Source organism: Rhea pennata, chromosome 2 (genome assembly GCF_028389875.1).
Source record: "Rhea pennata isolate bPtePen1 chromosome 2, bPtePen1.pri, whole genome shotgun sequence".
Lineage (NCBI taxonomy): Eukaryota > Metazoa > Chordata > Aves > Rheiformes > Rheidae > Rhea > Rhea pennata.
The window spans coordinates 20,312,848-20,340,036 of NC_084664.1; the positions used below are offsets into that span (position 1 = coordinate 20,312,848).

The following is a 27,189-nucleotide window of genomic DNA, read 5'->3' on the forward strand; positions in this document are numbered from 1 at the left end:
GATTTTCTGAAGCAACCATAAAGTATGGCAAAGTAGTCTACGTGGGATTTGTGAGATGCTTGGGATGAAAATCTAGGCATTGAAGAACCTACCTTCTTCTGTTTTTTGTGTCTTTCAATGTTTTTATCAACAATACCAGCTGTAGTGGGTTACGCAGGTTTCTCGCCGCAACATCCTACTGATAGGCATCAAGCAGTATCTATTGGAGAACAGGATCATTGTTCTACCTCCTTCAGCTAAACATGCAATATATGCTGTAAATTGCCTTTATTATATGCTGCTTAAAATTCTCGTCTGCTTTGCATACAAGCAATTTATTGCTGCTTATGTTCTGACAGAATGAAAACTAATGTTTAATTATGCATTGCTCTAGTAATGTGGTGTTTAGGGTGAATATATCTGAATTAAATAAGGGCCATTAATAATGCCTAACAATTTATGATATATTCATTGCTTGATTTCAAATGATATAAATTAGAGAAGCTTATTTGAAATGTCACCAATATAAGATGACTTTGTGGGAACACGTCTCTGTGTGCTAATTTCAGAATCATTACCAGCTGAGTCTTACTATTTATTCAATGTCCAGTAGGCTTTTATTATTCCCTTATTTGCAGTTTAATTACAATCTCTGTTTTCCTGACAGTGTGAATTCAATCCTAAACCTGCAGGAGCAAAATGAGTTGCAATCAGTAGATTTTTGCCTGAAAGCCTCCTTACCCTTTGCACCCCTCCCGCACCTGCCCTGACTGAAGTGTGGCTCTGAGCAGCTCTGTGCAGGCAGAATTCTTTGTACCATGTGTTTGAAGTGGCAATGTCCATCTAAAGGCTTAAAAATTGTCTTAAATGTTTGTGAGTCATGAGGGATGTCTCTGTCTCACACATAACCACCTACTTTTACAGCAATATCACAGAAGATATTTGAACAAATCAGTTCAAAGGAGGTTTCTGGGTTACTTCTTCTTATCTTATGTATGAGTATTTACAAATGTTATTAATAGACATGAGGCATTTATATATGTAGCTACCATGCAACTCAAATCTTAGTCATTCATCTTTTAAAATAATCCCTTCTCCAAGACTATTACATGGGATTTAAATTCCTCAAAGATCTAGAAAGCATAGTTCTAATGAGTTCAAATTAATGAGAGAAACTGCAGCAAAATTTTGTATTGTCAAGTAAATCACAGTGCTGTTAAAGGATTTAAGTGGCAGGATTGAAAGGGCTATTTGTATTTCAGTATGAGGCATATGCATTTATTGCAGAGATGCTATAAATATGGTTTCTCTTAGAAGTAGTTGTAATTAAGTGAATATTTGGTCCCAGATTCTTTCAGCAACAGGTCAGTCTTCTGTCTAGTGAGCCCCTTCTGCTTCATTTATGCAATTTGATTATCTTTTGTGGAAAGTTATTTCTTGCTTATAATTTTGTTACATTTTGAAGAAACTAATGAGAGGAAAATGGATATTTCTGATTTCTTCTGAAATTATTACAGCTATTGTAACACAATTTTGTTGTAATTAGGAATACTGAACTTTCACCCTCACAATCACATTTCATTTGCTCTTATTAAGGGAGCTAGTTGTATTTAATAGATAACTGAGGAGATGCACAAAATACTTGGTGCTAGTATCACATGCATTTTATTTAAAATTTTGTGACACGTGATCTTAAAGCATAGAGAAGCAAAAATTTGATCTTAGAAGACTCAAGATGTTTTCTGTGCATTTTAGCATGATGATTTATTTACATAGTGATGCCAAAGTGAAGAATTGCTCCCTTTGACCTTTCCTTTTTTTTTTTCTTAGCTTTTCAAGGCTTGCTTTGTTTCATTTTGTTTTTCTTTTTTTATTGTTGTCATTCTGCCACCCCCGCCCTCTCTGGTTCTAGTTTCCACCAAAATGGAAGGAATACCCACATCATTCCTATGCTGCATAGGCTACAACCTTGGCCTGCTCAGATCTGTAGTAAAAGTATTTATTGCACAAAGAGCTAGACTTATACTTCAGGGTTTGAAATTAATTGGTGGCCTGTGCTACTGGGAGATGCCATTACTCAGCTGGTATGCTATAACAAAGGTCACTTTTACTGTATGTTTATCATCTGGGGTTTTGGGGGATTTTTTGATTGGTTTGGGTCTTTTTCTCTTCTACTAGGGAGGAATTGCCTAAAACGTTAGAGAAATTACTTTCACATACTTCAGAGTTGGGTGAATCTCCTAATAAATAAATAAATAAATAGAAGTTTAGCTGGTGATGGGGTGTGCATGGTGTGTTCGGATGGGGGAGGGAAACGGGGGGTTTGCCTTCACATCTTATAGAGAACCTTGTGGGAGAAGTATTTTAGAATTCTTGTTTAGAATAAAATATGTAAACATAAGTACATTTGAGTAAGTGGTTCAGTTATACAGATGGCAATTGTAAGACTTAGAGGTATAATTGAAACTGTGCCTTTATAGCACAAATTTAATAATCAGCATAATTAACAGTATTCAACTAAACTTGTTCTTGGGATCACTTTGGGCTGAAGTGGTAATGCAGGTCTTTGCTATCCCTTTTTCAAATATGGAATTTGTTGTACTGTCTAGCAATTTAAAATAGATGTGCTTATACAGAATTACCTACTAAAGCTTCATATCTGTTTCCTTGTATAATACATCTACTTGTCTCTAGTGTTTTTGTACAACAGTTAGACTGGTTCTGCAGACCCAGGAAGTGTCAGACTGGTTCTGCAGATGCATGAAGTGTCCTGCAGCTGCAGGGTGAGATTGCTGTATAGTGATACCGACTATAGTAACGAGTGCGTATGTTAGATCTAGTGATGTTCGATCAATGTTTTGTTGTTTTATGTCGTAGTTAATGAGGTGTCAGTGTGATTTATTAGGCTTGTACAGCTGTATTTGCACAAATTTACTGAAGTTCCTTTCTCTCCCTTTGGAAGGAGGAAGCAGCACTCTCCTTAGAATTTAAAGAAGAGCATGTTGTTCAGCTAATCTCAGATATCTTCATATTTCATTTCTGGACTCTGTTAAATAACTGCAGAGCTTTTAAGGGCTTTACAAAAAAGTACTTCATAAAGTAAAATCAACAGATTTTTATCTGCTTTACTGTGGGCTGCAGGGGTCTGAATAACAGAAATGAGATGTGACTAGAGGAGCTTTATTGAGACTTTAAAATATTGAAAAGTGTTGAGGCTATCTGACCTACCTGCTTGCTTTGGTTTCTTTGCTCTGTTTAAAAGTGAAAAGGCTTCTCACTGTATTTTTTTAACTTCAATTCTGCAGAAGACCATTCAGTAAAAGCTTCTGCTTGCTATTAGCTAGAGCATTTTTTCCTCCCATATATATAACCTGAAGCTATTTCAATGAAGGCTTGTCAAAAAGCCTCTGTTAAGCAGCATAGCATTTACTGGGAACTTACAACTTCCTGGTTGGAAAGCACTGTTGGATAAGCACCACCCTTGCTAAGAGAAGCACAGGGTCACCCCTGTTTGGTTATAGCCACCTCTATAGTGCATTTCCATTCATATAACAAGAATTCGCATTTTGCTAAAGCAAAATGTGCTCTGCATGAGCAGAAAGGTTTGATAATGTAAGTAAGTCAAGATGCATGACCAGGGTCTAAAACATTGCAAGAATATAGATAAAATCTATCGAGTAGCTATTTGGTGACTCTTGTTGTAATGGATATCTTGTTAGTGAACTGAAAGAACTACTGCAAGCTAACAATGCTGGCTGTTGTGTTTATCATGTTGTAGGTAAAAATTACTGAAATAATTGTAGATTAATAAATGCAATAATAAAAACATGCCTACGAACTAAGTAATTGTGAACCTCTCTACATTTTGTGCTAAAAACATGGCGATAAGTGGATGCTTCTGAAAAAAGTGGATGCTTTACTGTATTTATAAAATCCTAATCTTAGAAGACCAACAGTATTTATTTCAAACTAGAAAGAAAAAATGGCATATAAGAAGCCAAGGAAACACTTAGAATTTATTTCTCCACCCATTTTTAAGGAAAAAAATAAACTAATTAAGCTTGAATGTTCCAAACAAGGCATTAATGCAGTAACTTATGAAAACTCAGCTGAGATTTTTTTAACTCACTTATATAAGAAACAGGTCTCTGCGTATTAAGTCCACAATGTGTGCGTTCATATGTAAGTAAAATTTCTGTTTAAGACTAGTTTGTAAACTGTGAAGGTTAACGGTAACTGGAAATACAGAATTTTGAATTATCTTGAGAAAATGTAGCTCAGTTCACTAAACAGGAAGAGTGTTTTAAGATTAAAGACTGTTTTGCTGACATCCTCATTGACCTTTCATAAATAGTACTTTCCAGGAGTGCTCTGAAACACTTCTTCCCTGAAACTATTATAAATATGGAATGCTATTTCTTCTCTTCCATACAGTTGATCTTGTGAATGCATTTAATTTGGAAAGATAATCTACTTTTTCTATTCTTTCTGTTGCCTTAATTCCAGAACACATGAAAAGGAAATGGTAGGCCAAGTAACTTCTTTACAATTAAGTCACATGCAGCATCTTTGCAAAGAGATCAGCAGCTAAAATATATTCTGTTTTCTCTAGATCAATGAACTGAGCCATGTTCAAATCCCTGTTATGTTGATGCCAGATGATTTCAAAGCATACTCAAAGATAAAGGTGGACAATCACCTTTTCAACAAGTAAGTACAAGTAACAGTTCTCTGTAGAAGTGGGTAGTGTTGTTATTTTTCAGTTGATGGGACTGAAATTTTGATGATTAATTTAATCCTGTGTTAAACATAACCATCTGTGCTGTTCTAAAAAGCAAAAGGAGGGGCTGCTGGGTAGTATTCTTTTTCCATATTGTATATTAATGCTTTATGAATATCTTTTATATTAAGTGATCTACTCTGTGATTATTTGTGGCTGATACACATGCTTATTTAGGTATATTTTTTATAGAAAATAAATTCACTTACACATATTTTTAATATTTTAAATGAAATATTTGAGTAAGAATGAGAATTTAAATCATATATCAAAGATGAATAATGTGCAACTTTTTATAATCCATAGTAGGAAGTCATATCAATCATAGATGAGTGCAAAAAGTATTAAGATGATTTAGTGCAATATCCACATCTCTTAAAAATAAAGTTGCACCACAAATAGTACATGCAGACATACAGAACTGTTAATATTGTTTTATGTATAAATGAAATTCATGTTAAGAATATACTTGTAAAAAGGAATAATTCTTTTACTTTGTGTCTTACATTCTGTGGCAAAGTTCAAAATTACTTTTCTCAAGTATAATGTCTGAAATTAACAATAGAATATGAAAAGCAGCCTGATACTCAATGAACCCAGTTTTCTTGAAGCTTTGATCCTGTCAGCACTTTCTGGTGTCACACATGATGTAATTCTTATATAATCCAATGTATCTTTTCACCTTTGGAAGACTTTCAGGGCAAAGGGATAATGTTCTTTTCTGCTTTTGAGTCCGGATGCAAAAGCTATCAAAATGCAATTTCATAAATGAAAATTTATTTCATCCAATTCTGATATACCTTGTTAGAGACAAATAAATATGTGTATACAAATTTATAAAACATGGTATAAAGAAAGAAAAGATCACGCCGAGACCAAATCTGATTCTTTTTTTGAAGGCATTAGGAGAGAAATTGTAAACCTGCTTATTCTCTGCTTTGTATGAACAGAATTGGGACAGAATACTCCAGAGTTACTTAATTGCATATGCAGGTGAAGGAAGTTGATTTGGTGTTATATTCTTTCAGAGAAAACATGCCAAGTCATTTCAAATTTAAGGAATATTGTCCAATGGTTTTCCGTAATCTAAGAGAGAGGTTTGGAATTGATGATCAAGACTTTCAGGTAAGTTTGCTTTAAAAATACCTAAACCAGTGATGTAAATAGTTTTTAAAGGTTAGTAATGCTGTAGTTGTGAATGAACAAGTCAATGTGCTGAAACAAAATGCTTTTATTTATGTGTTAGTTAGAGAAAACTGAGAAAGAAGGTGCACTTTCTAGTCTTTCCCCCAGCAGCAGCCAGAACAGCCTATCCAAGCTGTCTTTTGCTTCTTACCTTTTTATTGTCCTTATTAAAGTCCTCCTTATTTCCTGTTAGAGCATCTCTCAGTCATAAGCTGTGCTATTAAAGCTGCAAGGTGATGCCTCTTGCAATAGGAGAAAAAATAATGTCTGGACAATACTAACAAGAGAATCCTGACAAGAGATGCTGTATTCAGCTGAGTCACTTAAGTAACACTTGCTTGACTGATGTGCCTGTGTGAGATACAGTTTCAGAAAAGACCACAGCCATCTGGCTTCTTCCTGCTTGCTTCGTTTAGAAGAAAAGTGTGATGTGTGGGCAGCCAACTTGATCCTGCTGCATTAAATCTCCTTTTTCCATTGTTAAAGGGACATTAAAGGGAACAAATAACTTGCATAGAGGAGATGCAGCAAAACAGGAAATTGCTCTTGAGTTGGCAGTATTGTTTCTTGCAATCAGAAAAGAAAACTCTTGAACTCTGCTTCAGTCTTATTTGCTCATACTCACTGCCTATTCCTTCTCATTAATTATTCCTAATATATATCATTTCAATTGCAGCAATAATTCCTTTTGCAGTTACACTGCTAGACATCTCATCCTGTCCTATATAACATTCACTGTAAACCTAGTGCCCATTTCTGTCGTGTTCTTTTGCTCTTCTAAACTCTTCTGATGCAGGCCGAAATTGTAGCCTGTGACTAAGAAATATTGGAAGATATTTAATGTAAAGTTTCAAGTAGCTAAACAGATTGTGCAAAATACATTCGTCATAATATTCCCATTCTTATTACTTAGAACAGACTGAATGCTGCACCCTAAATCTAAATCTAATTCTTTCAATTATCCTCTTCATCATGTTTTCCCTTTTCAGTATCAAGCGGTGTGTTACAAATGCATAGATTGATTAAAATGTGTTTGCAGGACTGCATGTGAAAATGTGAAAATTAGGTGGTAAAGTCTCAATATATGGCCACTGTAACTTTGGTAAGACTTTCTGCCAGGTGAAGTTGGTTTTTGGGTTTGGGCTTGCTTTGTTTTTTGGGTGTTTTTGTTTGTTTTTTGGTTTTTGGGTTTTTTTTGTTTTCCTTTTGGTAGAGCTGTTGTGATCATATTGCACTGACAAGCTTAGCATAAATAAAATTGCATTCTGGAACACTTTCATCTGTGCTACTGTTAGTTCAGGAACTCCTGTGTTGTGACTATATTATACTACTGTAACTATATTATATCATACTATATTATACTATATATACTGCTCTTTGAATTTGTTAATGATGACAATGATAATGTTCTGGGACTGTCACTAAATAAAATACAAAATTTTGTTTTGGATCAAAAACAAAAATACTTCTTTTGTATCTATGTGATTTGGGATTTTTAGACAATATAACCAAACAACAACCCAAAAGAAGAAACCAGAACCACATGTTGGTGTAAATGTAACAGGTTTTGATTCAACACTTACATTTAGTTACAGAAAAAAAAAATCAATGCCATTATGTATTTCAAGTATATGTATTGAAACACAGATAATATTAATTTTGACCCAAGGGAAGATGATATCTGTCTTTATTAGTCTTTTCCTGCATTCCAAGCAGTTTATCACTCTGAATTTCTATTCTGCTGGGCTGTTCTGATATTTTTTTTTCTTAACCCTGAAAATAGTAATAGATTTTGAATATACTTTTGAAATTCTAAATCCTTTTAAAATGAATATACATAAATGAAAATTCAAGTAAACTTGGCATCATATATGGGATAGGAATTTCCACTGTTAAAAGTAAAGTTTCTTTCATTTTCATGTTGCACTCCGTGTGGTTTAAAAAGGGAATCTAATTTGACAAAGGCAAGCTAACAGTATATACATATTTTTTTTTAGATAATCTTTGTGCTCAGGAAATTATTCCAATGAATGTTAGGTAAAATGATGGTCTGTATTCAGAACCAAAAATGAGTTGGAAAAAGCAGTACTGAACTGAAGGAAGGTTATGGAACAGATAGCAAATAACTTTTAGATAGCTTCTTGTTTATAAAATGGTTTTCAGAAAACAAGTCCTAATCAGTTGCGAACAATGTCATTCCCATTATTGATCAAGCTAGGATTAGTGTAGCTAAATAAGCCTGATTACCTTGTTCATTAGTCAGACACATCAGTGTAATTAAAAAGAATGTTCTTCCCAAATGTTTTTGTTTTCAGAGTATTCTGCAGATACCCTTGATGAGTTGTTCCAGAGGACAGATAGCGCTTACTCATAAGGAAAGACAAAAGTTCTACCTCATGAAAAAAATTTGGTAGTGTACACTCTAATTACTGAGCTATATTCATTTTAATGCTTGACATTGTGTTACTCACTTTGTATGGTAGTTTTGTGAATTAATACATAGACAGGTTTAGTTCATATGTGGAAGGATTAATATAGAGAATCCCCTCTCATCTTTAACAAGAGATTTAAGTCTCAAAGTCCAGTTTTTCCCACGTGCAATCCAATTTGAAGCCAGAAGAATTCCCCTTGAGATGCAGTTCATGCCTTCTAGGAAGCCATTTCTAGTAATGAGATGATTAAAAATTGAGGGTCCAGGATTTCTGTAATGGACTGCCTCCTTTCACATGATGAAATGACCTCCTTTTCTTGAAGTATCTTCAGTAATCTATCCTACATTTATCTATCTTTCATAGCTAGTTGTGCATCTCTGAAAGGTGGATTGATTAACACTGAGCTGGAATTAAAGTTTCCTAGAGATACATGCTTAGTTGCTGAAATTGAGTGGGGTTTTTGGTATTTTTCTTTTCTTTGTGTACAGCAATGCAGAAAACGTGGTATGAAGTAGGTAAACCTTGAGTTTTAGTCAAAGTTTGCTTATATATATCTGTTATGACAAATTAAATCTTCAAGTTAGGAACTTATTTCCTATGTCAAAAAATGCTTCATTAGATCCTGATCATCTTCCTTATTGATCCCATATTACTAAGATATTTACTACAACAAATAAAAAAAAGCTCTGGCTGTGTTTCTTGAAAAAAAAGAACAATTTAATATAGTATAAATTATCATTGGGAAGAAAGATACTGTTTTTGTTCTGTTATATGTTACTAGTATGTATATGGATCTCTTAGCCAAAATAATTTTAAATGTTAAAGCAATTTCAGAACTCAGAGCATTAAAAAATGAAAAATTTTATCTTGATATAATGAATTATCGTGATCTTGGGTTTTTTTCTTAGTGTCTTTTATTTTATCAAAAAAAAATCCCTAACTCTTAAGATTGTCCGAACATTGACAAGAAAATACCAGAGATCATTAACTGTATCCAGTAGAATGGAAAGAACTGGCGTAGAAAACAGCTGTAGTAAAGTAAATTGCACACTACAGTCCTAACTTTATTTTTAATTTCTACATTCTACCTCAGCTGTAGACATTGGTTTTGCAAAATTTGTTGCACTGAAAGGCCTGTTTTTCTTGTCAAAATACATGAGGTAGCCGTGACAGCTTTGAGTTTCCTTTCAGCTTGATTGACATAATTATCTTACAGAGTCCAAATCCAAGTACAATTCGTTGGAAGAATTAGAAGACTAATTTCTGTAAACTGCGAAATTATGAGAGATTAAAAGCTAACAGCTAAATGAAGAAACTTTTTTCCATCAAACCAAATTTAGAGAAGTTGAATTTACCACTGTTAAAAATGCTTTTGCTCCTATTGGAAAGGATAAGTTAATTACCCTCCAGCACATCTGTTCTTGCTTAAAGAATACATACATCTGGATTCTGCTAGGCTTAACAGAAGAGTAGGTTCTTGCCCAATAAAACAGAATTGCTTGTACAAGAGGGCATCAATGTCCCAGTGTAACTAATGATCCTTTTACTGGGGATGAGAGAGAACAGAACTGATTTTCCTTAAAGTTTTAGTGTTTAGTGTAACAGGAGAAACACTCACATTTGACTTTGGCTGTTTGTGGGAGCAATTTGTAGAGGTTGTCTATATAGGATAAAAAGTTCGTAAAGAACTTGTGGCAGATGGTCTATAAGCTCATTTTAAATTAGAGGTGCTTATTATTTCTGTATGTGATTTTTTCTTGTAAAAACTTGAAATCTAAAATGAAAATTGATGATCCCAACTTTTAAGTAATTTCCTTAATAGAGAACCATATGAACAAGCTATTCTACTATGTAAGGTGATACACTGGTCTGTTCAGACAAAGCAGTATTCATTATTAGTGATATGCTTTTTGAAACAAACTAGTGCTTTTTCTACAGAGATTCCCTCTTTTGTATGTGTGTAGGCATGTGTGCATGTGCACAGAAATCCAGGTTGTGTGAGCAGTGATATCTGTTAAGGCCGTATCCTAAATGACTGCTCCTGTGGATGAAGGTATAAAGGACAGGACAGCTGCTTTCTGAAAATGCTTTTTGTTTCTTAGCCTCCCATGGCTCTAAATGAAACACTGCATTGCCTGTTCCTTGCTCCTTGAAAGGGTGGTGTGACCTACCTATTCCAGTTAGGAAAAGTGAACTAGTAGTCTTATTCTGCCTATTGGTAGCTACTGTCTTGAATTAAAAAATAGTAATAAAAGAAAAGAAAAAGAAATTTTCATATTCAAAAACTGTATATATAATCCTTTACAAGGGCCTACCCCTCAATAAAAGTGGCTGCCTCTAAGTTGCAGTATTTAAGATCCTGTGCAGTACCTCTGAATAGTGGGTACAACTGCTGCCATCAGTGATTAAGCATTAATCACTGCTACATTCAGTAGCTCTACCTTTCTAATTAGCAGTTGCTTCGTCAAAAAAACCACAGTGTAAGGAGTGATCTTAAATGACTCTCTTTGGAAATACTGTGAAAGTCACGGTAGATTTTGGATAAAGAAATCCAGTCAGTTGGGAGTGCCCAAGATGTGTTTTAAAAATTTCACTCTTCCCCTACAAGGCAGAAGGACTGTTAAATGGTAATATGAGGAGGAGGAACATAAATTCTCTTTTAGTTTTTTCCATCCCTGGCTCATTTCCTTAGACACTTTAAAGTGGAAGATGCTTCTACTCCATACTAGTGCTTCCACATTGAGATCTGTGCCTCCATTTATTGGCCTTTGGTCTGGGAAGAGGTGAGTCATTTCTGGTATCAAACTATAGACAATTTGGTCAGCAATAAATATCTCAGCACCAGCTATGTTAGGACTTGGACCTTTTTCCTAAGTTACAGCCCTTTCACTGAATGTTTATTAAAATGCATAAATAGTCCTAGAAGCAAGAACTGTCTGAAAGGAAGTTCTTGTGCCAGTCATTTTATCTTGGTAAATCTGCCAGTGCATGAGAAGTTCTTGAGTGCATGTGTCAAATGAAGGACTTGTGGTTTGACATAATTTCTAGATCCTAAATGGACATTGGTACCGCGAAATTTAGAACTCCTGACATCTTGCTTTACATGGGCATATGCAGTTGTGGAAGTAAAGCATTGAGCCAGCTGTACTGGCAAAGACTCTGGCATTTGTGATCTTATCAGCATGTAGAAAATGAAGTTCATAATCTGAATATTATATTCTAGGGGTTGATGCCTTAAGTGAGCCCAAGTAAGAGTTTAGGCTCTCAAAACCGTGGTTCTGAACCTTTGTCTCCGGAAATTTTAACATCCAGTTTCTCCTAGTCTCCCCCAGAGAAAACATTCTTTTGTTTTACCTTGCCTTCAGCAGTGTCTTGCCTATGCTAAATATCATTCACAATTGACTGTTTAAACTAGAAAGAAATAATTTAGCATGTAGTGGCTTCCATTACAGCAACATAAAAAAAATAGCTCAAGGAGCTACTATTAGCTTTCTTAGTGAAGCTAGTCCATGAAGATAGCCCTTGAAAATGAAGTAGCAAGCCAACCTTTGCAAGGCAGAAGAAAAAGAGAACCCTAACTCTTGACAAAGCAAGTGCATGCCTTAAACTAACAGTTGCAAGTCCAGGCACCTTTAGCCTGAAAAGCATAACTGGATTTAGAAAAGACTTTTGTATGTTATTGATTAAATTCTTATTAAATCAAGGCAAGGAACCTGTAACCTTCCTGATGGAAGAAGAGCTCTCTGCTGTAAAGAAGAAAGGGGGTTGTCTTGCCTTTCCCTGTCAAAGTTCTTCTTGATGTCTTTCACCGCAGTAATCATTTGCTGAATAGTTTGCTTATAAATGTCCATAGGTGTTTGCACTTCCACATCTTAGTAAGATCACAAAAGGCACTTGATATTTTTGAGAGGTATATCCTACTGTCAGTAGTGTCCTGTTCTCATCTTCGGGGGCCTCATGACATTCGCTGTAGTCCTTGTGAGAGCTGTCCTTTGGAGCTGACAAGAAATCACAGTGTAATACCGCTCTGTGATTCATACAGCTGTCCAAGGCATGGGGAGGTCGTACCACCAAATGTGTGTGTAGCTTATGTTACTGATCAGAATAACATTGCTGCATGCTAAACTTTTTCAACCAATGTCAGTGTCTCAGATAAGTGTTTTGAATCTTCATAATTCCTTGCAGTTTTTCTTGCTAGACTGTCAGACAGATTTAACCTGCAGATACAATAGAGTATGCTTTCCAGAATTTTTATCAGCAAAAGCTCTGGCAATAACAAGTTTCCCACCCCCTAACATGACTACTTTAGAGCAATTCTTCTGAAATATATAATATATATATGGCTATATATATATGTATTTATATATAAGGCTATTTAACAAAGGCTACTTAATGTGAAGCACCTTCTGTTGTGCTATCATACTGCAGACTTGAAAATGCTCAATGGGAATGGTGTAATGCTCAGTGCTGACATACAAAATAAATCTAAAAGTCTTCCCTATCCTTCCCTGTATGACAGAGCCGGACATCTCTGGGGTTGGTCCTTCGGTTTTACATTATAACACTGGTTCTGGAGATCACTGGCCAAACACTGTCCTGAATGCCTTCCCAGAAGTGGACTGTTTCTTTCAAATTACAACAAAAAGTCTTGGAGGTTCTGTGTCCAGTTGTATGACAGTTTCTTTCAAATATGCTTCTTAACTAGTGATCTAGGACTAATATATACCTTGGGAAAAAAGAGAGAGAGAGAGAGAAGACATGTGGATGGGCCAGGCAATGCCACTATAACTGCTCTCACAGGAGAACAGCCAGATTATGTGTACATGATTCTCCTAGCAGCCATGAACTACTGCCAGACTTTTCTACTGAACTATAATTTTAGTTGTCACAGAGCACCTCTGTGTGCTTGTTTTTGCGTATTCATTCATGCAGAGTTTCCCCAGAAGCACTTGTTAAGTATCTTGGGATTTGATCTGATTTTTCTTTGGGGCATGTCATTGAAATAGTAACAGAATGTTTTGTGAAGTTCATTTTAGTACTTTACAACTTTTGAATGAGATCACAGTACCAGAAACTGCAGTTCTTCTTTTGTCCAGGCTTTGCAAAATGTGAAAGCTTTAGATCAGTAAGAAGCTGTTTAGCCAGTCAGCAGGAAAGATTATTGCTCTTTTAAATCTCTCCATATTTTGTTGCCAGAATTTTTCTATTGCCCTTTTCTCTTTTTTAGGAAACAAAAACCTCAAAAAAAAATTTATTAGGCTTCCTCTTTGGATCAATTAAGTATTTATATTATATCCAGCACAGTACAAATGTATCAGGCTTCTAAAATACAATCATATCTGCTGAAGAAACAGTGACATTTACATGAGATGTGTAAAAGATTGGAATGAGTTAATTAAATTGACCTTTAAATCTCTCCACCCTCTTGGAGGCTATGGCTAATCCTTGGCCTCCCACTGCGGAGATAAATATTCTTGCTGTGAACATTTTAAGCAAAGTGGGCAGAAGAGGAAGAGCCTCACCAGCAGTTTCTCTTTAAAAGTGAAGACAATACTTCCCTGGTCAGCAATATAGCTTCCAGTTATGAGGGGGGGGACACAAACCCCTTCTGAACTTCAGTGGCAGGACCTATGGCTCTGCTCCACATGTTCACTCACAAATATTGTTTCACTCAAAACAAAGAGCTCCAAAGAGCTTAACTTGCTGTTAGAAACAAAGTCTCTTTCAAGATCAATTTGCTTTCTCTGATAACTAGTATCAGTATAACTAGTGCTATTAATAGTGTTATTAGTAACATTATCAATACTTAATTACAATAGGCTGCTATTTTTATTGATTGTTGTGAAAGGTAAAGACAGACTTCAAAAAGATAAAAAATGGTTGGTGTTCTCAGCTACGTTGTAGGGACTCTGGAAGATGCCAGTTTTCAACCAACTGAGTTAAACCTTAGTCAGGCTTAATAGTGCATGATTTTATGATTTTTAAAATGCTAATTATTGTTTAAAATGAATATGTCTAAATAATAAAGAGATTGTTATATGGCAATGATCAAAATTTAATTGTCATTGAGCAATTGACATTTTGGGTAGTGATAAAAACTTGCAGAAGATATAAAACCTGTCCAAATTGCAAGTGTGATTAGAATTGAGTAGTAGTATATAAATATCCTTGCAAAAAACAATACTAGATACTTTAGGAAAGAGTGAATAAGAATGACAGAAAAAAAGAAATCATTCACATTCAAAATTAGACCTACCTTTTCAACAATGCAAATTATTAAAACCTAGAATAAATACAGTGGTGAGTCTTTGTATTTTGAAGTTGGAAAATCAGGGCCATCTTTCTGGAACTCATGCCTTAACCAAAATAAAGATTTGGAGTTCAGCTGAGGAATAACTTGGAAAAAATTAAATGACCCGTGATGTGTAGCAGCTGAGTTAATTACAATTTATTAAATTTATCGAAAGCTCTACAAAAACTCCTGCAGACTTCAAAGAATTTTGATCAGGACCCAGGGTAAAAAAACATTTTTCCTTACCTGATAACATTTTACCATAGGAAATAAGACAAAAATCTACACAAATTAGTAAGAATGTGGGAAAGAGTTTTGGAGGGAGCAGAGGGATCTACAGTAAAATGAAATGATCTTTCAGTTAATTTGCTGAAGAACATGTTCCTATCATAGGTGAAATGAAGACTTCTAATTTAGGTGTGCTAGGATCTGTGAAGATCAGATGAGTCTTTCTGACTGCCTGCTACTCAGTGCAGGTGCAGGTGATCCTTTTTATGTTGGCCTGTGTAAGGGCAATGAGACTTTCAGCCAGTGATTTTTCAGAGGGAAACAATTTGGGAGAGAAGGAGAGGTATATAAAAGAGAAATTTATCTGTTAGCAGTGTTTCTGAGCTTGGCATGTTAAATGTGTCTTCTGTTGTGTAAGTAATTACACAAGTAATTTAGCATAGTCTTTAAATGACCTCGTAAAAGTATTCACACTTAAAAAGTACAAACCTTTTCATTCTCCTGAGACAAAAAAAAAGAAAAGAAAAAAAAAAGCAGGCACAAAATTAAAACTTCACAAATTAGAGGTGAATGGGGAATTGACAGAACAGGAACGCTCCAAGCAGTAGACTTCAAGTCGCTAAGTAAAGCTGTTAAGTGGAACAGGATGCGTGTGGCTGACAGATGTTTTAATTGTGAGAGAGGGCTGCGGCATGCCGTGGTGAAGCCTGAGACGGCTCCGATAACCTGGAGCAGACAGACTCTGTGACCCTGTTTTCTAGTTTTCTTTTGAATTTTGTACTCTCTGGCAATATTGCCTAAACTGGTACTGTTTGTTAACTTACTATGACTAAGTCTCCAACATCTTAGAGCTAGATAAATTCTCCACTGTTTGCTTGCACTGTATGAAAGTGTTATGTATTAGCAGTAAGTGATGATAAAAGGCAGGCTGGAACATCAAACCTGTGTCTCCTCGAGAGGATAAGCTTTCCTCTACAAGTGAAAGATACCCTTCCCATTCTTTGTGGCTCACAGATCTGTTCCAAGTGAGGAGTGCCTTCTCTCCCGCCAATTCACGTTCTGCTTAGTCTGCCCCTAATTAAGAAGTGGAGCCAGAGGGAATTCAATCTGGTATTTGCCATGATAGAGCTCTTTCTGTGTCCTCTTTCCCCCTCCTTCAACCCTGACTGTATACTTCTGCTTGTTCCTTTTTTTAACCTGCTCTGTATTTGGAAATTCTTCAGAAAATGAATATAGCTGAGTTTCATTCTTTATTTCTTTCCCAGTCCCTTGCAAGAGCCCCACCAAAGGAGGAGCTATTGCAGTGGGGCACTGTGATTGGCCTTGTTTAGCTGAGTTTACTGCTGAGCGAGAGGAGGGAGAGGGACCTACCACGCTGTCTGTAAGCAGAGCAGGTTGAGTCAGTTTTCCTCCCACTGTGTTTGTGCCCAGATGTCTCTAAACTACATCTTATTAGCCTGTTTTGCTCACTTTTTGTACAAATTATCACTGGAATTTATGCATATGTTGTGGCAAATGTCATCTCGATCATAGAAGTATTTTAACATACACTGTCTCAAAAAGCTGTACTGCATTTGATAGTGAAAAAAAAAGTCTGTACATTAAGCCTGTTAATTGTCTGAAGTACAATTAAATAAATGCATATTTTCAATCTGTCATCTGACCACTACTACATAACCTTTTTATAATTGCGTATGTTAAGAAAAAGAAGGTTCTCAAACTCAGAATAAGTAAAACTTTTGTCCTCATTTAGACATGTTATGGCCCTACAAAGAAAATTCCATAAACTTTTCATGACCCTTGTGGTATACAATGCAAGTTGGATGTCGCATGTGGTATTGCTGATATTACTGAGATTGCTTACCAGTTGTAAGTTTAATGGTGACTTTTTTTTCAAAGAGGGTAACATAGGATATTCTTTGCAATTATTTTGTGCATTAACATCCAAAAGACATTTTCCAACAAAGGATCGCTTCCATTTCCAATGTATGTACTATCTATTTTTTAATATCTGGCGTAGCTGAATTTGTGCAAAATGGGTGCAAAATGTTTTGGGTTATACCTGCAGGGTTAGGTTAAACATGTAAGTTAGCTTCCCCTACATCAGAAGGAAAGTATTAAAATATTATTAATTTATTTTTAAATAGACATATTGTTTCTACTTTGAATTCACTAAACTCTTCTAGTCTGATTCTTTCAGTGATGCTATTTCTTGATCTTACTTGTTAATAATGACCTATCTAGTACAGGTCAATTTTTATCATCTTTCTGTTTAAAGGTTGATCATTTTCATGATCAGGCAACAGTATCATATATTTTATTGATTTAGAGGTTTCTAAATATAAAGAAATATAACTGGTATAGTCAAGAAATAAGATATTTTGCATGGTACATAGAAGCTTTCACTGAGAAAGTATTTGAATTTTTCTCTGCTCACAGAAACAAGGATTAACTGTCACAAATAAAACTGTCCACAGGCAGAACTCAGCCATACAATTAGCAGCACGAGAAAGTGCTAACATTTCTCAAGTATATAATTATTAGTAATCAGTACAGTTTGATGAAATTCAGTTACTTTTCAGCTTTTTTAACTGTTCTTATTTAATAAACTTATGCGAGTATGAAAATAAAGTACAGCAAATAGCGGTAGTACAGACAATGTTTTCTACCTTCCACCTCCTTTCAAAGTTTAAAGGAGTATATTTTTTATCTCAAGAGAGAATCATATTGAGAGAGTTATCATAGGGATGGAGGGTTAGTAAAGACAAAATATTAAAGATTTAAATTATAGATTGCTTTTATCTTAAACATTTAATGTTTAAAATTGGCTGTTTAAACAGCCAGTCTTAAACTCTAATTTTTACTGAAGTCAGAGTATTGCAGAGAGGGCATTTGGGTCACCTGTGAATGAATTCTGCTTAGCATACAGTTGATTTTTTTTCCTAATTAATTATATATACGATAAAATGTTAGTTGTATGAATTCTTATAAAGCTCGATATAGATAACTAATAATAAAATAGCCATCTACTCAAAAACAAATACATCACCATCTCTAACTTGTTAAAGCATTAAGAAAGAGTAAATTGTGTGCTAAATAATTATCTACAGATGTATTATATTCCCTTGTTAGCAGCATATTTAGGATGATAGCTGTATTTGCATATTAGCTGCTGTTATAGCTAGTAATCAGCCAGAATTCATTTCCATTAGAAAAAAAACTATTGCTGGAAAAAGCAAGAATCAGTGAAAAATCAGTACATTATCAAGATTTTTCTCTCTTTTTTTTTTTTTTTTAATATGACTAACTTTATTAATTTCTATTTAAATCTGGCTAGCTTCTTTCTTAATGTAGCCTGAAATGTAATGAAAGAAGCATGGTAAAAGGAGTATTAGTTGATTCTTATTTTAACAACTGCCATACTTTTTAAGTCAGAATTTTTATTGCTTATGCTGTCCATGCTTTTAAATACATCAAGTATCATACTCCAACATGAAAATTTAAAATATTAAGAATTTGTGTTAATGTATATTGGTTTTGACAAGTTGCTACATAAACATACCTACATACTAGATACTCTTTTTTAATCATGGAATGAAAGCTGCTTATGCCTGCAGGAGCACAAGCATTTGGAAAGTTTGAAGAAAAATGAGTTGTTTTTGTCCTTTTATGGCTGCAAAATTACTGACTTGAGTTTCAGCAATAGGACACTCCAGAGAAGAAGCATCTCCTAGATGTCGTACCTTAGTTAAGACACTGTTTGCACTACTGATCTCCAGAGAGAGACATGTTTGGAAGCAGCATGTTTCTCCTTGTAATGAAACTATTCTGAAGTTTTTTTTCTCCTCTGTACTGAGTTATGACAAGTCTTTTGGTGAAGGATGTTAATGTGTGTTACCTTAATGCTGCCTTTGGTCTTCTATATCATCTTTGCTTTTTTGTTCCTTCTGAAGAGGCCTTGTTCTGACTCTAGAAGCCAGAGAGTTTCTACAAAGAACGGTTTCTAAGACTAACTCTGTAATTCAATTTTCGACTACTGACAACAAGTGTAACATTAAGAGGATTTGATTCATTTATGATACATGCTCTCTTGAGTAGACTTCATCAGTATATAAACGTTTTGGTAGCGGAGGATGGGAAATGGATTTTAAGATGGAACATTTGAAAACAGGTATAAAATGGAAAATAGAAACCTGCAGTAATTTTTAAATTTCCATAGCTTTCATGGTTTTCAATACCGTATGAAGTCATGCTGTATTAGGTTTTGAAAACTTTGGAGGAGGTAGGCTGGGACTGGAAAGGGTGGTTGTCACTGTTATTAGGCCCTATTAGGAATCTCATCTGTTAAAATAGACAAAAAAAAAAAAAATCAAAAGCCATTGCAAAGAAGGAACCAAGTCTTCAGTGTATGTCCCGAAACCTCTGTTTCCATGAGTCTAAAAGAACTGGTTATTCACAAGCATTAGGGGAACAGCTACATCCTCCCTTTCTGTAGTGAATTGAGAGGATAGTGAAAAAAGGCATCACTTTTAGTCATGGGCATTAATAATGTCTCTGGTTCTTTGAGCCTCGCCATAAAATGGGAGAAGTGTGCAGAGATTTGTTTCTCTTACATGAATGTCATAATTAAGCTTTCCATTCCAGTAAAAACTTATAAAGTTGCGTACATTTAGTTAATGTATTCCTGTTTTCCCTGCTGATCCTGAGTGTTTCAGTTGAACCAAGAAACCTTGTGGGAAAATGTTGGGGGTTTGGGGTTTTTTGTTTGTTTGTTTGTTTTACCTAATCTTAAACTAATTTAAGAAAGCATCCCACAGTTTTGATAGGATGTAAATGTGCTAAAGGCCTGTTGAGGCCAATGGGATTATTGTATACAATTAAAAAGTATGGGCAGTCTGACATATGGTCATGTAGTTGTATACGTTCAAGTGACTTCTTTAATGCAAGCTCTATGGTTGGCCTAGTTTCTCAATTGAGATTATTACTTAATAATAAGTGACTGCTACAGTAACCTTCCGACATTGAACAGGTTCCTTGAATCTGTGTATTCAACTCTTGTTTAAGTTTGCAGAACTTGTGCTGGTCTTCTATGAACACATTTCAGATTCCTGCATTGCTGAGAATGAAAATATAAGTACCTCTTCCTTCCTCGGTAATTCAGTTGGTCCATAGAAGTGATCTGCTTCCCTGATTATTTTGATGTTTAGTTTATGAATATTAACTTTAAAAAGAAATGTTATAATCATTATAGTGTATGTCGTATATAGTCGATATAACAACTGCAATTGTATTTTCAAAGCTGATCAGTTGTAGATCATTTTCTACATAGAGTAATTGTGCATTTAATTTGGAGTAGCAAAAATAATAATCTACTTAAAAAAAAAAAAAAACTTCTCTTATAAACAAGATACAGCTCCTACAAAAGTAAACTTTGGTGGCTCTGGTACCAGGTTGTGGTAGACTGAGTGTCTATGTAATCCCTTTCTGAAAATATCCTCATTCTTTCAGTGTGAATCTGTCATATGACTTTGTTCACAGTATCACAAGAATACATCATATTCCATTGCTGCTGGAATTCAACTATTGCTATTTAGGAATCTGCAAATTTAAGTTGCAAGTTTTACATCTACATACACAATCTTATTTAAAACTTATTTCTGTGAAAATGGCCTTTCTTTTTGTGGCGCAGACATTATGCTATGCGAGTGAGGAAGGGGGGGGTGTATTTTAATTTAACAATAGATGTTTGTGCAGTATGGCACAGTGAGAAATGACAATAGGAGTTGGATTCTTCTGTTACCAGTAGTGATATATTAAAAGGATACTGCAAGTGTATTCAAGATTGTAGAAGTGTTATAGTCCCTAACTATATTCCAGCAGGCCATATTTAACCTGATTAATCTTTCCAGAGTATGGTCCGTTTTTATGCAATTGCACATGGGAAAATATAAGAGCACTTGTATTTTCTCATGGCTGTGTTACTGCTATTTTATTTTTTTAAAAAAGAAAAGTATGTTTTTCAAATATGTAACAAATGGCATAAACTCTTATGTAGTAATGAAAGATTTTACAGTCAAAAACAAGTTGTTATATTTTGTCTACTTTACTTTTAACTGATTTTAATTATATTTTTTTTTCTAAATACCGATTATTTTCTGTAAGATGTAGAAGGTTTCTTCTGCTACTGTTGAAGCACAAGCAGCCCCAAGCCCCAAATGGCCACTAGTCCACAGCAGTTTCTCTTCCAGCTACCACATAGTCATTAACTAATCCGCCCCTCTTGAGCTTGCGGGAAGGTAGTTGGGTCTCTTTTACAAAAGGAGGAACTGTACAGGGATAGGTTAGATACTTGACCTATTCCAATGATTTGGTATTAGAACTCAAAATCTAACTCTGTGTCTTGTGCTGTGTACCAGATCACAGTGGCTTGAAAAAAACCCTGTTCTGTTGTAAAATGATACTGCTAATGTATCCTGTATGTATAATTATTGGGGTGTAATAGGGTGGGTTTTTTTGAGGGGGAAGTGTGACTACATTGTTTCTCGTGAAAGGCTGATAACATGTATATAACAAAGTGCAGTAAACTCTGAGTGATTTTTAAATTACTGATGGTCAATACCTTGTTTTTTGTCTGACTTGATGTCTTTTTCTTTTCTCTCTCTTTTTTTTTTTTTGACTAATTGACAGAATTCCTTGACAAGAAGTGCACCACTTGCCAATGATTCCCAAGCACGCAGTGGTGCCCGCTTTCATACATCTTATGACAAAAGATATATCATCAAAACTATAACAAGCGAAGATGTAGCAGAAATGCACAACATACTGAAGAAATACCATCAGGTAATTACTATCAGAGTATGGGATCTCCTCTTAAATATCATAAAGCAAGGGCAGGAGGGAAAAATACATTTGTGAGAGATAAATGAAGTGAAAGTGTTTTCAAATGCATACTATATCAGCTGCGGAAATGTTGGATTGCTGGTGGGGTGCCAATCTTTTTTTAGAATGTTAAAAAGTTAATAATTATGGCAAAAGGGTCACTTCAGATTTTTTTTCATTTTTACTAGCAATTTATTGTGCAGCTACAATTCACAAGGATGCACTTTCCTAAATATCTAAAGCAAAATGATATGTCTACATGATACAGAGTTACTGATTTAGAGTCTATAAGCTTTCTAGCTTATTAAGAAGCTCTTTTTTCAGTTAGTGTATGCCCAGGCTTGACAATACTTTATTCTAGCCTAGCATGGGGATGTCTGTGTGCATCTATCTGTATGGTGCAGAAGAACCCTTGCTGGTCCAGTCACTGAATGTTCTGTGCATTGCACTAACAACAGATTGCAGATGGTAAATGTTGTCTTGTATAAGAAATGAAAAATTGGGTATAACTTGCATAAAATACTTGCTAATAAATGGACTGGTTTTGTCAATGTGAATTCACGTTAAAATACATTAAAGTCCAGAATGAACAGTAGAAATCCCTCAAATTAATATTGATAATTGTTACAATGTGCCAGCGTATATGTTGTGAGGATGGCACAGTTGTGGGGGTGAGGGGAGAAAGGCAGACACTTTAGAAATACCAGAAGCCTTAATAAAAATCAGTGTGAATTTTCTTAGCCTCAAACCTGTTTGAATAAGCCATCAAGGTGCATACACCTGTAAAGCCTCTAAAAACTAGCTAAAACATGATTCCTAAAAGGATGTTTTCTTCCTCCCTTCCAAACTCTACTCACTTCTGTTGGCTAGGATTTCAAGTAAAGACTTTAGCAAATTCAAGCAATTTAAAATGCAGCCTCTCCATTTTTTGCAGGTTTAGGGTTTTTGTTTTAGGGTTTTTGTTTGTTTGTTTTGTCTTGCAAAGTCTGATAGTTTTCTTCTGACAGTTTCAACCAATACAATAGGAGGCTCAAACTCTTTTTTTTTTTTTTTTTTTTAGTATTGTACCTTTTGTAAAGCCCACTTTAAAGCCTTCTTTGGAGGAGGAAGGGAGTCTAAGTCATGATTCATGGGTGCTTGGGATTGACCCTTTTGCCAGCCATCTTTGTGAAGCTTTCTGCTGTCTCCCTCTCTTCTCCTCTTGTGTTCAAGAGAGATCTGTGATTTCTGATCAAGTCCAGAGTAGCTTGTGAAGCCTTCAGTGAGTTAGATATGAACTCTGGTCTGTTTCTGCATGTTATTCTTCTGTTTAATTAAAAAGTAAGACTTAACATGTTTATATTTTAATGTAGATAAGTAATGTCACTGTCAGAAGTGTTTATAGTACCATCTTTTAACTGCAGTTTTACTGAAAAGAAATTTTAAACCATTATCTAATTTTAATTCTGAAGTTGTTATTTTATCAGAATTTCCAGGCATAGTATTTTAGCTTTGGTCTTAGAAGTTTTGATCTGTGAAGCACTGCAGCAAAATTAGAGGTTTAGTTCATTTCTTATTTAACATCAGAAGATAGTATTAATGATTCAGATTTTGAGATTTTTAAGCTAGTGGAAAAGTCATATGGGTTTTCAAAATGGTTGTCTCCTTTCAAGAGTGTCGCTGAAGACAATGCTGACATGAATGAACTTCTAAATCACTGTTAGAATATTTTTCACTAATGCTTTGAAAGTGTCAGGATTCGTAATAGGTTAGCTTACAAGTAACAATATTTTGCAAGTTACCTGTATCAGGCATCTGATTTCACTTTAAAGCAGCAAAATATCACTGTAAGAATGGAAGTATGCACTTCCTTAATACTAAGTATCTTATAATCTGTGACGTTACTACGTTAGTATCTTAAATAACTTGAGTCAGATAACTTTTAGTGATGCCTCCAAAACATTCATAAACATATTGCTTGGGGTTTTTTTTGTCTAATAACTTCAGAGCACTTTACAAAGCATTATAAATGCTGAAAAACTCAAATACAGAGACAGTTTAATAATTGGACTTTTAATTAAATGAATTTATTTCAGTGTCTTTAATAAGGTACTCTTAAAGGAACATAATAGTTATAATAATTAAAGAAAATCTAAATTAAATCTCATTAACCCTAGTGACATGGCTGATATCAGGTCCTGTAATTTATTACTGGAAATTGAATGCCTATCATTATTAGGTGCAGCAGCTCTTCGTTTCATTTTCCTAGATGTTTTTCAGATGAGTAAAGCTTATCTTAGTCTGCATGACAGCGTCTAGGGAACCCATTGGCCTGGTGTGAAGGATGTGGGCTATTCTGTTCCGACTAGAATTGATGCCAGAGGACGGTCCAAGACCTGTTTATCAATATATATATAACTTTATGGTCCTGCTGGATGGTTAGTTGAGGTAGTACAAGACATTTCAGATACTGCACTGGTTGTTCTGCGGGCGTCTTTGTCAATAAAGCACTTTCTCTTGAGTTCAGTTCTATTTTGGTGTACTCTCTTCTGCCAGTAGAGTAAATATCAAATTCCCTATGTTGACTTACATACTTGCTATGCAATGTCTTCCTTATATATAATTGTTACTACAGTTGAAGAGGATAAACTACTAACACACAGAAGTACCACCAAGACGGGATTTCTTAGGAAAAAGACTGCTCGGTAGCAGAAGAAAAGGTTATTTTAAGGGTAACTGGAGCTTCTGGAGACGGATAGTTCACAAACCTATCCAATACTTGCCATCCTTTCTCTCTTCATCTGTCTGAAAGTGTAGTAGCGTGTGTGTTCTTTGAAGCTGTGAGGAACTGAACTTATGGTTATACAAACAAAAGGAGCAGGAACAGTACATAGCATATAAACACTTGAAGATCTAAAAGTATCAAGTCTAGTGTACCTGCTTTCTAATTACCCAAAGTTACAGTGGATATGTGCACTATACAGTTAGAGAAATCAGGTTACTTGCAGGAAAAAAAAATAACTAGTAACTTGCTAGGAGGGAAAATAAAGGAAGTTAGTTTGCCTGAGTTAATAGCTTTCATCTTTCTGGATAGAGTTCTCTTGTGTGGCACTTTCTCAAAATTAATCAAGTTAGATGTCCCAATTCACTGTAATGTAACTACTATTTAAAATAAAGAACCTCATATAAGGTAATAGAAAATAAAGGAAAACATAGGCTACATATTAAACATCTGTGAATAACTAAAACTGAATCAGACTTGAAGGAGTATCAGGAGAAGTTACTATAGAAACAGCATGTAAATACATATAGTAATTCCATATTAGAACTGTAGAATTGTAAATAGTACTCCTGACACTTGCAGATTATAGTTGCTATCCAAAATCGTAAATTGTATTCATCCTTTCACCCTGTCTGAAGTGATAGTTTTTTTCTTTTTTTAGTGGCAGTCAAGCCTACATCCTCAAACAGATGGCGAACACTTCAGTCTAAACACTGAAGCTTTCTGTTAAATCATCAGATGAGTCTGATGCTTTTCAAACAGAGCAAAAACACTAAAGCTCATCATTTTCTCTTGCAAAGTTCAAAAAAAAATCTAAGCCTACCACTTGTGACCTAAACAACTAAGGGAAATAGATGCTGCCCAGTCTGTGTCTCTCCATATTTGAAGTTGCAAAGCATGTTGTCCTTTATGCTTAGACTATGAAGTCCTTATTGCGTGGATCGACTTTTTATATACTTTTGAAACAAAATGACCTAGATCATGAACAAGCTAGGTTTCTAGGTGCTGTGGTAAATACAAACATATATGACATAACAAATTTTAATGCTGTGAATTTCTCTGCCAGTTTTTAACTGCTACAGTATTTTCTGAAACAGTATAAAATGAAATAATATGAAATGCTGCTTTTAGTCCCATTTTGTTGATAACTTGCCACTGTTTTGGATTCCTTATGTTATTAGTATACTATGAGTTAATAGTAGAACTCTGCTAGCTATTCTTCAGTCATTTTCAGCTGAATACCACTTACTTGTCAGTCACATTAAAACTCTTGCAATATGCTCAAATCAGCCTTTGAAATATTGGAAAAGTCATTGTGCTTTTGCTTACCTACCTACTTTAAAAAGCAGTTTGATATTTAAAAAATTATTAATTAATCAAACATGTTAATATTATTAATCATAGACCTTTTGCTATTGTATATTTAAATAGTAGTCAAGGGCAAAATCAAATGTTCATTTCAAATGCCTCCAGACCTGGTGCTGTATTGTTTAAAACTTAGGCTCCTGACTCCAGGAGGATGGATCAGTAAACTGGGGTTAAGCCCACAGCTCCCTTTGGTGGTGTTAAAGGAAAGTTCATGTCCTGGGAAGGTCTGTCGAAAAAGCCCTGGGGCTGAGCAGACAGAGCTCCTAGAAATGGTGAGTGGTAGGTTTGGTGGTGGGTTTAGGGAAGCTGATCTCTTGCCTTCCCTTGAAATTGGGGTAGAAGGGAGCAACAACAAACATCTTCATGTCCTTGATGTCCTGTGGGAAAAGTTTTTCTTCTGAGGAGAGGTAACTAACTCAGCAAAACTTACCTCTTTAAAAACATTCATGGTAAAGGTTCCCTCTGTGGTAAAGGACACAGATCCTGGATAGTTCCTCTAATGACTGGAGATGCATTCAGCATCTTCAAGTGATTCAAATACATATCTCCATTTTCTACAGTGTTATCTCAAGGCTAAAGAATTTATGGAGGCTTTTCTACCATGCTTTCTGCCCTGGTTGCACTCTAAACTGGATCATTTTGATAATTTGCATATCATTCCTGCTTTGGGTTTGTGAGGCAAGTGAGGAGAGCTGCTCTCCATGCATAGGGATGGAGGCATCTTCAAGGCTGTGCAGTTGCTGTGGCCTGGAGAACATACATATTGCTTTCCTGGCTTGAGTTTGAAAGCTAAGTCCTGTTGTAAGTGCCAGAGCAAGTGCTTTGGCTCATTCCCTTATTCGAGTAAAAATACATCGAAAAAGAGATTATTCTCCTCTTTTAGGACTCAGCACTAGACTTAACACAACTTTTTGAAGGATGTGTAACTTAATGTCATGTTTTTGTCACTGACATAAATACCTGGGAGAAAAATGTGAACAGCTGTTTTGATTAGTAAGTTATTAACATGCAGATTTGGGTTTGGTTCTTGAGTAACTGGAAGAAACACTGCAGTAACTTTAGGCCATTTCAAAAACTAAAATACTAGTACTAGTTTGGAAAAATACACCTCTTAATGCTAGAAGTTGTATTAGTAACTTATATTATCTTCATGTATTATGTTAGATATATGTTCCCTATACAGCATTTTACACAGTCTTTACACATTTTTTTTTTTTTTTTTTTTTTTTTAAGAAAAAGAAATACATGTATTAAGGAGCACAGTAACAGAATGTTCTGAAATTAC

General features: G+C 35.1%; 1 protein-coding gene across 2 annotated transcripts in view; it reads left to right on the forward strand.

The window, feature by feature from the left end:
* The window catches only part of PIP4K2A (phosphatidylinositol-5-phosphate 4-kinase type 2 alpha), a 117,983-nt gene that overhangs the window by 62,662 nt on the left and 28,132 nt on the right, over positions 1–27,189 (forward strand). For both annotated transcript variants that reach the window (XM_062569031.1, XM_062569032.1), the window contains exons 2-4: positions 4,592–4,689; positions 5,788–5,884; positions 21,584–21,736. In XM_062569031.1, the coding sequence (XP_062425015.1) occupies positions 4,592–4,689; positions 5,788–5,884; positions 21,584–21,736 (348 nt within the window). The remainder of the gene's footprint in view (positions 1–4,591; positions 4,690–5,787; positions 5,885–21,583; positions 21,737–27,189) is intronic.